At 39.5% G+C, this 13,842-nt stretch overlaps 1 protein-coding gene across 1 annotated transcript in view; it reads right to left on the bottom strand.

Moving 5' to 3' along the window:
- Nucleotides 1-13,842, bottom strand: part of PLD5 (phospholipase D family member 5) — a 168,058-nt gene that overhangs the window by 91,831 nt on the left and 62,385 nt on the right. The window contains exon 3 of the mRNA XM_065680165.1: nucleotides 11,252-11,388. Within this exon, the coding sequence (XP_065536237.1) occupies nucleotides 11,252-11,388 (137 nt within the window). The remainder of the gene's footprint in view (nucleotides 1-11,251; nucleotides 11,389-13,842) is intronic.

Here is a 13,842-nt window from a genome sequence, read left to right as displayed (position 1 = left end):
ACTTAAAGTGCTGTACAAAGGTGCACAGCAACCATACAAGCCCCTCATCAGCTGGGTTAGTTCTATTCAGCACTTTTGAGCAGCAACCCATTCACTGCTCACCCCTCTGTAAAACACAGCAAAATATTCTAACCTACAGAGTCTCTCAAAAGATCAACAAATACTGTAAAACAGCCACTGTCATTTGCATTAATTAGTCAGTGAGATGTTTTTATTTCTACATTCAGCTTGTGACAATGCAAATTCATACAAAACCTTTTGACGGGGCCTGAATATCACAAATACATATTCCAGTGACATTTTGACCTTTTTATTTTAATGACAAAATATATGTTGTCCTTTTATTTCCTTCTACACAATCTGGTATTAACACATTGTAACTGCAAATAGCAACATTAACTTAGACTAAATAATCACGAATCAATACACAATAAGTGGGAATATGATTGTTACCTTCTTTTCTCTTGACCTATGCAATTTTCTAAAGAGGCCTAGCCTAGTCATACCTAGCTCTTGGTATGACTTGGGATGGATACATGTGTTAGCTCACAGCTGGAGAAACCAGTCAAGAGTCAAAATATTTTTCCTCATAAATAAACGGGTTCTTATAAGTGTTTGAAATAATTTACTGATAATCTTCTAAGTAAGAGCTCTCTTCTGCAGAATAGGAACAAAAAGATATTCTATGATGTTGACATTTATACAATCCAAAAATTCCTTAAGCTTAATTAATGCCCTTCCTGCCCCACAAGAACCAACAAAATCACTTTGTAAAACAATGAAGGGAAATTCAAAACGTTTAGTCATCAACAATTTGAAATCAGCACTGCAAATTCAGCAGATATAGTCAAGGTAGGAACGGTAATAAAAATCCACAGATGAAAAAAAAACAACTCAAAGTATCCGCTCCCAAAGGACATTGCCAGCACTCAAATTACAGAGGCAAGATTGTATGAATATGTTCCATGACACCTTGGAGCACTAAACAGGTTTGACTATTGTCTGTTGCTTTTAGGTGTCTCTTTGTATTTCTGGATTTTGTTGGGTTTTGTTTGTTTAGTTGTTTTTTTAAGGGTAATTAATTTTAGTCCATGTATTTGATTAAAATTGCACCCAAATTAAAACTCAAGGAGAAGACGACAAGGGAAACGGGCACAAGCTATGTAGCTTGATAAAGTAGCAGTTTTATTTCTACTGAAATTATGGTTTAGACTGACGCACTCAGATTTAAATAAAAAAACCCAAACCAAGCAAAACTAAAAAACAAACAAACAAAACCCTAACAAAATGAAACATGAAAGCCCCCATCCTTTCACATCTTAGAAAAAACATTTGTAATTAGCAACTGGTAATTTGTATGGAAAACTGCATGGAATATATTTCAATAGCAACATCCTGACTCTCAAAAAAGCCCTGAAAACATCAAAATATCTTGAAGCATTAGAAGCACATTTCCAGTTGGAACACTACCACATAAACACACCCAATGCAGTACCTCTGACAAAAACACAGGCATTTGTGTGACTCTTCTCAAGAGCAGCTTTGAGGACCTCACCGTGTTCTCCTTTCTACTCAGTCCTGAACAACTCTGTTCACATGCAAACAGATGAGTCACTAGGAAAAGGAATAGTTTGTCTAATGTCATACAGAGGTTACAGCGCTACTGCTTTCCCATATCATTTCCCAAAGTTACTACAGTGATGAACTGGCTCCAGCTTGTGGCATTGTGTCTTTGCCCAAAATTGGAAGGTGTTTAGGATATCTTTAAGGTAGCTCTCACATACAACTATAAAACATACCATACTGTCCTAATAGGAATGGCTGAATGCATGAGAAGACACTTCTAGTCCAGTACTTCAGCCTTCATTGCCCAAAATACATCACCCATAGCATCCTCTAGGGCCTTTATTGTACGGTAAGTCTGCGTACTCTCCACCAGCACCTATAATGAACTGCAAAACATGCACTGCCAAGATGATGTAAGTGACACAAAACTGGGTGGAAAAAAGACTACAGATTTTTGTTCTAACCTCATGCTGGTGGCATATTCATTCTTCCTTTAAGGTTTTATGATTAGTTATAAAGCTTATACATATGTGTATTTTGCTAAGCTGTTCATAAACCTGCATTTTTCTCCAATACTTGGCCAATAGAAGCTGAGCTCTAAAACTTACTATTTTAGAGACTGATTCAAGTCCATCTGACTTTAGGTGGCATTTCATAAATGATAACAAAGAAACTAAAACCTGATTTTCCCAAGAGGTTTTTTTAAAGAAATATTTTTGGAGATTAATGAAGATCAATTAGCTATATACCTGCATGCAAAAGATATCAGATTATCATCTGTGGTCATACGTATGAATAAAACATATTTATTCTGAGAGTTCCATGCTGATCTAGAAAAACAGCAAAAAGTCAAAGCCAGTACTTTTAATGTGCCATTAAATATCCGTCAAAAATTTAGTCTGAGGCAAGATGAATCCTCCCCCTCATATCAGAAGGTATGAAAATCACTGATGGCTCTTAGAAGAGCCATTTCAACACTTAGTATGTGAAGAAACGAGATTTAAGAGTACCAAATTATTATGTTGTCTGTCATGAAAACTCGCTTTAAGCTCTATGATAATTTTGTAATAGCCTTATTTGGAAAGGACTGGTCATTAAATAGGGAATAAGTGACAGATAAAGAATCGTCTCTGGCTCATGCCAGGGCTGGTATTTGTGCATTATTTTTCTGTTTTTCATTCAGATTGACAGAAAACAAATTCATTATGGAAAAACCCTAAAATGTAACATGAAAACTAGTAATGCTAATAAAATGGACCAAGTCCTCCAATGCATTTTTAACTCTTGGTCAGGACAACTGGATGTGGGTAAGTTGAATAAAAGAAGCAAATTCATACTTTTCTGATTAAGAGAGATCATAAACAGAGAGATTCATCTGCTCGACACACAAGAGTACTGCGTATCTAAAGTGCCACTCACAGACAGTGATGCTCTAACAGAGAGACGTGAACATAAGAAGACCACGAGACACCATACATAAGAGGTTCAAAAAGGCCAAGCATGTTCAGATCCCTCTGTAGAACCTTCCTACCCTCAAGCAGATCAACACTCCCACCCAACTTGTGTTATCTGCAAACTTACTGAGGGTGCCCCCAATCCCTTTACCCATCATGTTGACAGAAGGCATTTTTATGCCAAGTATTATAAGTGTGTTGTAAATAGAAATCTTCTGTTGCTCTTTAACAGGCTTGTTTTCAAATCTGAGCATCTTGTTCTATTTAGCTTTTTCATTATTATGCCTGTCAGAGTTTGTTTATTAAATAGAAATCCATCAATATAAACCTTGCTATGTTTGGAACCCATGCAGCACAGAGAACATCTCCCCCACAATCAGCCAGGGGCAAAGAACTTCTAAGGTAAAACAACACTGAGCATGTGCTGCAGTATGCTTACTTCACAGCACTGCAGAACCTTACTTGGTGAAATAACAGAGAGGAGTTGAAGGAACAATTTATAAAGCAATAGAAAAAGAAATCTGTTGTGGACTCCAATTGTGCACCCTCTCTCACAAACCAAGAATAAAGAAACTTCTAATGAAATTGAAAGCAGTGCATGCAACACATAATAACTGATCAATATAACTAATTACTGTTTACAACTAGATCTAATCTCTAGAATTTAGTGCTGCAAGGTACTGTTGAAATCTAAGTTCATCATTTCAACAGGAAGATTCAGCTCCTCTGCAGGATACCAAAATTATAGAGGAGAAAAAGCCTTAACCAAAACAATCTGAACAATTGCCAAAGCAAACACAAACACTGTCTAAGTATCACCACCTACTTGCTATAGGGCAGAATTGGTCAAAACCTCCCTACAATCGCAAATAAGTAGCTTTGCTATTCATATTATACAGATAAGCAAATTCCTTCAACACAAATCCAAACAGAAAAGGACAAATGCCTTCATTCTGCATTACTCTGAGACCAAGAGAAATGATCAAAATAGCAAAACTGTGTCACTGGAGCAGAACACAAGACAGAATCCTTTTTGAACATTCCCCGCCCCCCCCCTCCCCACCCAAGAAAATACTCCCATTATCACCAGAAAAGGGAAGAAAAAGAAAAAATAAATCATTATGACAACAGTTTTCGTACACCTTAACATGGGAACTGTGGAAAGCAGCTACCATTGCTTCCTTTCCCACCTTACCAAATCCATAGCTAGAGGCAGGAGCTATGCCACCTGCTGGTACTGCTTCAATTCATATTGCAAAAGCCAGTGAGATGAGGATAATTAAGGGCATGTGCAAGCTCTGTAGGACCCTAGTATGACTATGAGCAGGAACAAGTAGAAGAAGCATGATGAACCTTGATGCAAACACTTTGGGTAACAAAGACCATCTCTTACTAGCTGTAATATCTTCTGTTTCCCAGATTGTTATTTTTAGTTTACCAGCCGATTTCAACAATGCCAAGTAAGCCCTGACTGACATTATATCAGAGGCCAAGATTTATTCACAACAGATCAGCCATTAAAAAGTACTATTTCCAAATTACAATAATCTAATTTTATAGCTGCAGCATCTAATGGATCCACAGCAAGACAGGCAAAATTCCCAGATTGCTAAGCATATCCTCTTCAGCAGTCTCATTCATCAGGACTCCCTACCAACATTAATGTGGATGTCTCAAGAGAATTATTTGTACCCCAACCAAACACAAAGTGCAAAAGCTTTTCACAGTCATTACTGCTTTTTTATTCTCTAAGTGTCAATTGGTTGACACTCCTTTCAAGAGGAAGAGTCAAAAAACATTTGTATTTTTTAAGTCCAGCATTCTGAAATCAAATGTTGTGGAAGGAAACCAAGAATGTGCAGCACCCTCTGAAGTGAAATGCTGCCTCTCAGCAGACCTGATCCAGTCATAAAAAAATAAATTAAAAAGTCTACTTTCAGTCAGCCAGTCTCTTCACATATAAGATCATGGTCTGAAAGTTGTATGTGACAGTGTAAATAAGTACAAACATTATTGCATCTAAATCAATACAGTTTCCCAATCAGTAGGATTCAGATTCTGATTGCAATTCTCAAGCCAGAATTTGTGTGCCTGATAAATTCTACAGACCTTCCCTCATCTTTATTTGCATTGCAATGTATTTATCAGTAGAAGATAAAGTAATTTTTCCAGAGGTGCCTGGTAGTTAATCTGACAAGAACATTTATTTGTCCTAATATTTGTCCTCAATTATTAGGATACGGATGTAAATTATTTTAAATTTCCTATTTGTATATTTTGGATTACAACATGTAAAGGAGGCTAAAATTTAAGTTTCCGTATCTGCATTTCAAATGAAAAAAAAAGTCATTTATTATTTAAATTTCACATATTCAAGTTCCTCTTGAATATTCTACTCAGTGTTACTGAATATCAAGTTCCTCTGTCTAACAACTAAAATGGGAAATTCTTTGCAGTCTACAGCAATACGACTTCACATTGTGACAGTCACAAATGACCTGTAAGGCAGATACATGTCAGTTCTCAACCATTGACCGATTATTTCAGCAAGCAGCTTAAAGATTACAAATCACAATTTTGCTTTCAAACAGTTTCATTTCTTTAAAAAGTGCTATTTGCTATGCAACTTTTTAGATGGGTGTCAGCAATCAAAGAAGACATGCAAAACAGGCTGCTTTTCCACTTCCATGACTTGCTTTGGTACAAAGCCCCTGAGAGAAATAAATACATCAGTAAAGAGTAAGGTCTTTTGGCCAACATATGCAGTAAGTATTCTTTATGTAGTAAGAGTTAAGGAATAATTAACAGAATAGGAACATCACGTTGAACTACCAGAAGCAGATCAGAAAGACTGCATTTGTATCCATGAACAACAGTACAATCACAACAAAAAAAGATGTAGGCTTTACTGGAAAACATACCTCGGTGATTCCTCTCTCAGGCTACAAAAACCTCTAGACTTCTAAAAGTGTCTTCCTTTTACTTTCTCTCTCTCTCTCTCTCTATCTCTCTCTCCTCCTTTAAGAAAATTCTCACTTGCTATTTTTTGGCACAAGCTCCAAAAATTTCTAGCCAAAGACTACAGCTCTATTTCAGACATATTTTCCTTTAAAATAAAAAGATAGAAATTAAATTGATTTTCAGAAGACGAAAGCCTTTTACAAATCATCAGTGAAGTTTTTCTCTAATCAATAGCCTCCCTTCCCATCAAGCTTCTTCACAAATTTGATCGATTAAAAAAGGATTCATGTATCATAAAGTTTTATTTGACAATCATTTCATCTAACAAAACCAAAGTACGACCATCTATTACCGTTCTGTCTTACCATATCCTCCAAACCTAAGTGCCTGTTCCTGAATTTCAGTGAAAGTACTCACACAGCAGAAATACAAGTATTCAATTATTCTTGTCTTACATATTAGGAGCGCTTACCCCAAGTACTAAATATATACCGCAGGCAGAAATTGATCTTGCAGCACTTCAGTTAAGTCTGCAATATATTAAACACATAAAGGAGCCCAGTTTCATCATGCAGAGAAGGATTCAATGTCAGCAGGTAGCAGCTGCCAGCACTTGGATACTGTTATTAGAAAAGGTTTAGGCAGTTTATACACAGAGCATTGATGTGCCTTCTGGTTCAGGCATTAGTAGATAGATCATGGACTTGAATCACTCTGTGAAAGGCACCTTAAAATAGAGCTGGGGCCTGAGATCACTTTTATCACCAACAGGGAAGGGCTTGTTGAGAATGTGGTACTCCAGGGCAGCCTTGGATGCAGCCATCACGAGATGGTCGAATTTGAGATCCCCAGGAGAGTGAGAAGAGCGTGCAGCAAGCTCACTGCCCTGGACTTCAAGAGAGCAGACTTTGGCCTCTTCAGGAGCCTGCTTAGTAAGGTTCCATGGGATATAGCCCTGGAGGGCAGGGGGGCCAATACTCTTGGTTGATATTCAAGGATCACCTGCTACAAGCTCAGGAGTGCTGCAACCCAACTAGAAGGAAGTGCAGCAGGAGGGCCAGGAGACCTCCTTGGATGGATAAGGAGCTGCTGAGGAAAGTTCAAAGGAAAAAAGAGGCTTATAAAAAATGGAAGCAAGGACAGGCGGCCTGGGTAGAGTACAGGGATGTTGTCCGGGAAGCTAGGGACCAGGTTAGGAAGGCTAAGGCCCAGTTAGAATTAAACCTAGCCAGGGATGTTAAGGATAATAGGAAGGGATTCTACAGGTACGTAGCAAACAAAAAACAGACTAGGGACAAAATAGGCCCCCTGAGGAAGCTTTCGGGAGAACTGGCTACGCAGGATTTGGAGAAGGCTGAGGTTCTGAATGACTTCTTCGCCTCGGTCTTCACTGGCAAAGGCTCTGACTGCACCACCCAGTTCTTAGAAGGTAGATGCAGGGACTGTGAGAATGAAGACCTTGGGCCCACTGTAGGAGAGGATCTGGTTCGAGACCATCTTCAAAATCTGAACGTGCACAAGTCCGTGGGACCTGATGGTATCCATCTGCGGGTCCTGAAGGAGCTGGCGAATGAAGTTGCTAAGCCACTGGCCATCGTATTTGAAAAATCATGGCAGTCAGGGGAAGTTCCCGACGACTGGAAAAAGGGACATATAGCCCCCATTTTCAAGAAGGGGAAAATGGAAGACCCAAGGAATTACAGACCAGTCAGTCTCACCTCTGTGCCTGGCAAAATCTTGGAGCACATTCTCCTGGACAACATGCTAAGGCACATGAAAAACAACAAGGTGCTTGGTGACAGCCAGCATGGCTTCACTAAGGGGAAATCCTGCCTGACCAATTTGGTGGCCTTCTATGATGGGGCTACAGAATTGATGGATAAGGGTAAAGCAGTTGATATCATCTACCTGGACTTGTGCAAAGTGTTTGACACTGTCCCAGACCACATCCTTCTCTCTAAATTGGAGAGATATCAATTTGATGGATGGACCACTCGGTGGGTAAAGAACTAGCTGGATGGCCGCACACAAAGAGTTGTGGTCAATGGCTCGATGTCCGGCTGGAGACCGGTAACGAGTGGTGTCCCTCAGGGATCAGTGTTGGGACCGGTCTTGTTTAACATCTTCATAGCTGACATGGACAGTGGGATTGAGTGCGCCCTCAGCAAGTTTGCCGATGACACCAAGCTGTGTGGTCCAGTTGATATGCTGGAGGGAAGGGATGCCATCCAGAGGGACCTTGACATGCTTGTAAGGTGGGCTGATGCCAACCTTATGAAGTTCAACTATGACAAGTGCAAGGTCCTACACCTGGGTCGGAGCAATCCCAGGCACAGCTACAGACTGGGCAAAGAAGAGATTCAGAGCGGCCCTGCAGAGAAGAACTTGGGGGTGCTGGTCGATGAGAAAATGAACATGAGCCGGCTTCAGTGTGCGCTCGCAGCCCAGAAAGCCAACCATGTCCTGCGCTGCATCAAAAGGAGCGTGACCAGCAGGTCGAAGGAGGTGATCCTGCCCCTCTACTCTGCTCTTGTGAGACCTCACCTGGAGTATTGTGTGCAGTTCTGGTGTCCTCAACATAAAAAGGACATGGAACTGCTGGAACAAGTCCAGAGGAGGGCCATGAGGATGATCAGGGGACTGGAACACCTCCCATATGAAGACAGGCTGAGGAAGTTGGGGCTGTTCAGCCTGGAGAAGAGAAGGCTGTGTGGGGACCTAATAGCAGCCTTCCAGTATCTGAAGGGGGCCTATAGGGATGCTGGGGAGGGACTCTTCATCAGGGACTGTAGTGACAGGACAAGGGGTAACGGGTTAAAACTTAAACAGGGGAAGTTTAAATTGGATATAAGGAGGAAATTCTTTCTTGTTTGGGTGGTGAGACACTGGAATCGGTTGCCCAGGCAGGTTGTGAGTGCTCCATCCCTGGTGGTGTTCAAGGCCAGGCTGGATGAAGCCTTGTGTGGGATGGTTTAGTGTGAGGTGTCCCTGCCCATGGCAGGGGGGTTGGAACTAGATGATCTTAAGGTCCTTTCCAACCCTAACTATTCTATGATTCTAAGTGCAGACCAATTTAATTGACTCCTACTTTTAAAGCTGGATTTATTCCCAGGCTCCTATAACAGTCCAGGAGAGACAAGAGTGACACATGCCAACCAAGAAAAAGCTAAGCAAAGGTGAGCAGTCTTTGCAATGGCAGATGGGTGTAACCCATACAAACAGACAATCTCTTATGCTTGGATAAAATAATATCTTGGTTTTCCATAGCACTGTACATTGCCCCCACTCTGAATTTTTTTACCATTTGAAGAATACAAAGTAAAGAAGCCTAAGTTCTTCATTGACTAGGCCTGTGTAGCCAAAGAGAACAGAAAGGGAGCCATTAGTCGATACAACTAAGAGGAAAACATGGTGCAGCAGTTGTTGCGTGTGCTGAAGTTGTGTGCAGCACTCAGAAGCCAATGAGCAGAAAAACTTTCCCCTCATCTGACCTAGTTCTGTCAAAGATTCACACACGGAGATAGTGGGTGTAAAGGTGATACATGCAGTATCTTCAAAAATTTCGGAAGGCAACAACTCACACTGAAGAATACCTAAGGCCCTGATGCGGAGAGGGAGGCTAGCTGGAAAAAAAAAAAAATGTAGAAAATGCAGACAAGATACCAGAAGGCTGCCCAAAACTGTAAGCATATAAAAAAGTGAACTGATCAGGGCCAAGCCATTTTACAAAAGCAAAACAATGTTGAGGAAAAACAAAAAACGGTGCCAGAAGGATGGCTGGCTTTAGTGCAAAGCTACCTGATGCTGCAGGCGTGTCCTGTTTGAAAGGAGCTACAGAGTTAAAGAATCAACCCTCTCAAAAAAAAAAAAAAAAAAAAAAAAAAAAAAAAAAAAAAGAAAGGCAGCAGCATGTAAAAAATACTGCAAAAATCCAATATTACTGCAAAACCATAACCCAATTTGCTGGATTGTGAATTGCTGCTGACTGCACTGTGACAAGGCAACATAAAAGGGCAATGTTCCCAAAGAGTTTTTTACAAAATCAACAAGGAATAGCAGAAATAAGAAGACTGATCTCCTTATTTCAAAGAAACATTGATATTTCATTAGATTACTGTAAAAAAAAAACACATATAAATTATGTCCAAATCACTACATACCCAGCCATTGGTAGCTTGGTTGACTCTGTACCAACAGTGGAACAGGTGGCCCAGGAAGGCTGTTGAGTCCATACTTGGAGCTATGCAAAGCCCAACCTTGCACATCCCCAAGCAACCTGCTGTAGCTAATCCTGCTCTGAGCAGGGTCATGGACTGGAGAATGTCCAGAACTGTAGCCCCTTCCAACTCCAGCAATTCCCTGATAAGATTAGAATAGATTTCTGAGAAGTTATTTACGGATGCCTGGTTTTTCCCTCAAAATGAATCAGAAAGGGTGCTCTATATACAAGAAAAAGCCTTGAGGAAAAACAAAACAACAACAAAGAAACAAAAAACCAAACCAAAAGCAATACCCTTGCGAATGGAGCCTGCAAATATTTGTTAAATCAGCTTTACTGGTGGACAGAAGGTGACCTTGGACAACACCATGCAGGAAAAGCATTGGTCACCACTGATGAAGAGATTCATGGAGGAACCTGATAGTGAGGAGCAGCAAAATGAGCTTCAGAGTCTAGAAATGAAAGGTCCCCAAGATCTCATCACCTACTGAAATCTGAAGTTAAAAGATATACAACTGTGGAGGTGTCTGAGGCAAATCTGAACCCAACATAGCCAATGCTCCAGTCTTTCTGACCATATTACTAATTTTCTTCACAGTTTCTAGGCAAGCAACTGTGTCTCTCAGGGGAGTGCAAAAACCAGGAATATATAAAAGGTCCCCCTATATAAAAGGAACATTAGTCTAAGGTCGACAGAGATCAGGACCTTCCTGAAGAAAAAAGAAAGCAGCTCTTGATGTGACAGAATTGGGAACTATGCGAGCCACCTCAGTACTCGTTTACTGAAGTTTAATGGGCTTTGACCCAGGCTAACAAAATAATTTGTACTAACACAAGGGTCTTGCTCAAAACACACCACCAAAAATAACTTCAAAAAGCGTGCTCTATTTTGTCAAACCAACTTCTAAATCCAGAAATTCAAAATGAGAAACTATTCCTTCCTTTTACCTACTCTGCCCAATTACAGGACTATGGTAATTACTACATGCCATTATAACACACATATGTTCTTATCCGCCCCAAAAGAGAAGTTTTGTTTGTTACCTCTTACCGACAGTTATTTTGACAGTTCTTTTCTGAGAGTCCATCCTCATCTTCTCCCATAATATCCACTGCCGAAAATATCAGTGCAACCAGAATTGCAAAGCAGCATACCAGTGCAAAGATCACAATGCATCTTTGCTGGGACTGAAAGAGATTAAGATTAAAAAAAGTTTTAATGGTGTGAGCACATTCCAGTCAATGACCTGAGACTCTAAATCTTTTACATAACATTTAAAATTGTTTGAAGATCTTACTGCCATAGCTGTCAACATGAAACACACCTCAGGATGAAAACACTCTCAAAATTGTCCTTCACGTGTCACCTTGAGATGTATTTTAAATCTCTGAGACGCTGTTAAATAATTCATGTCACAAATAAGATCCATAATTCAAACTGTTTTCTGTTTGTAACACAAGGAAAGCATTGTGCATTAAAATAACGATTCTTACATTAACTACGTATTTTCTGATTGAGCTTCACAGGTAAATTACGCACTTAGGATGGCACTCAAAAGTCTTGAGAGTTTTGTTGTGTTTGGCTGAAATAAAACATGTAATTGCAAGCAGAATGAAGAACAAAGGCACTTTTTTATTGCTACACAAAGTAACTGACATTGTTACTATGACTGCCACAGTAACTGAGACACTTTGGCAAGTCCTTGCCCTACAGTACTTATAAGGAAAAATAATTCACAGATGATAGATGGGATTGAAGGAAAAAATGGGAGACTGTTGCTTAGTATGATAGGCAATGCCGTCTGCATCAATGCCCTCATCATCTGCATCTTAATAATCTCAGATTAAATATTAAAAACCAGCACAGCACTATTTTATTTTACAATATGAAATCCTTCGGTACTAAATCAGATGCAATCATGTACAGCCACAGATAAAGGTGAAACCTCCTACAGACAATCTCCTGGCATGCAATTTACATAGCTGTATTAAAGTACACTTTTTTCTGAAACTAGATATTCAAACAAATATAATGTGTGCAAAAACACACACTATAAATAAAAATATAAAAGTCTAACTTCTGTTGCCATAGTTATTTTCCTAATTTTAATTATCACCCTGTAATTAAAATGTCACGTAAAGAAGAAAAGCTTTATAAAGGAATGGGTAAGTGGGAAAGTAGGAAAAGTGTAAGGAAAACAAAGCAATGTCATCTTTGCAGCTGAAAAGCAACTTCATAGTATTTGCATCGCTCCTGACATTTTGTTTAAGATATAATAAGTTTCAGAGTAATAGGAACATTTTCCCATATACATAAAAAACTTTTTTAAATAGGCTTCCAAAACTTGCAAACTAGTGCACATCCCAGAAGAAACAAGCTCATGTCTTTCAGAACAAATCAGATACAAGCACTTAATTTCAGTCTATGAAAATCTAAAATGCAGCAAACAACTCCTTCAAAAAACCAGGAACAAATATTCAGAAATTTGGTGAGAAATTAATCCTTTTACCCAACTGTAACACTGAATAAGCTGCTTAGGTTATAAGCATATTTTAAATGCAATGCATATTAAACACTTGAAATATATGTTCATGTTTGTGCTTTCTAATAAATTACCTAAAATCTTACAAGAATGTAGCATAGGAAAGTCATCTTCAACCTTTTGCAAGGCCTATTTTTGAAACAAATAAAATTTGGACTTTTTTTTTTTTCCTGATGCTAGGTATAATCGTGGCAACATACGAAAAGAATTAGAAATGACTGCATTTGGTTGTCCAGAACTAAGGCTGCAGTCAGATGCACGGCAGAACTTCAGTAATGTTAAAACATTGCCTTGCTGCCTCATACTACTGGCAAGACAAACTAAGTGTCAAAGATAAAGAGGTATTCAGATCTGGGACACTGCTTTATGCCATTTCTTCATCAGGAGGGCTAGCACTCTTGCCAAGATGATCGTTGTCTCATGCAGTTTTTTTACAGTTTTGTAAGTGTATTCACAGAAACTGATGCAGCTTATTCCAAGCACTGAGCATATCACCATGGCAGCAACATAGCAAAGCTATTCCCATACCATAGAGTCAAACAGAGCTGGGGCTTGTTCTCGAGCCCCTGAGAGCAGGGTATGTGACCCAGCATAGCTTGCAGCACTAGTATTCTTTTTCCTCCCAAACCAGGAAAACTACAACCATTCTACTCACTGGGAATAGTCCCAGGTCCATATTTGGGGGATAATTATAATAATAAGCATCCTAGCTGCCACTCAGTATAAATTACTTTATGCCATTGCTCTGGTGAGTAACTCCCATCTTCTTTGCTGTGTGATCAACTAGAGAGAGCTACAGGGTCACTGGACCAGCAGGAACCACAGTAGCCTTCAAGGCTGGGCCAGCACACATGGAGGCAGCAAGAGATGTTTCATTAAAAGGAGTCCACTGTACCTCTACCACACATGGCATAAGTCATGAAACAGCCCTACAGCACTTTTAACCAGCTTAAAATTTAAGGCCAAAAGCTATATAAAATCTAAAGAGTATCACAAGGAAAAAAAAAAAACCAAACAACAAAACAACAATAAAAAAGGCAGGTGCAACAGATGCCTTAAGTTTCTTAATACCAGAAAATTTAATGGTAGCAGTTCCTAA

The sequence above is a fragment of the Lathamus discolor genome, chromosome 5 (assembly GCF_037157495.1).
Source record: "Lathamus discolor isolate bLatDis1 chromosome 5, bLatDis1.hap1, whole genome shotgun sequence".
NCBI lineage: Eukaryota > Metazoa > Chordata > Aves > Psittaciformes > Psittacidae > Lathamus > Lathamus discolor.
Note: the sequence above shows the minus strand (reverse complement) of the source record. Positions and strands in the feature narration are given on the sequence as shown.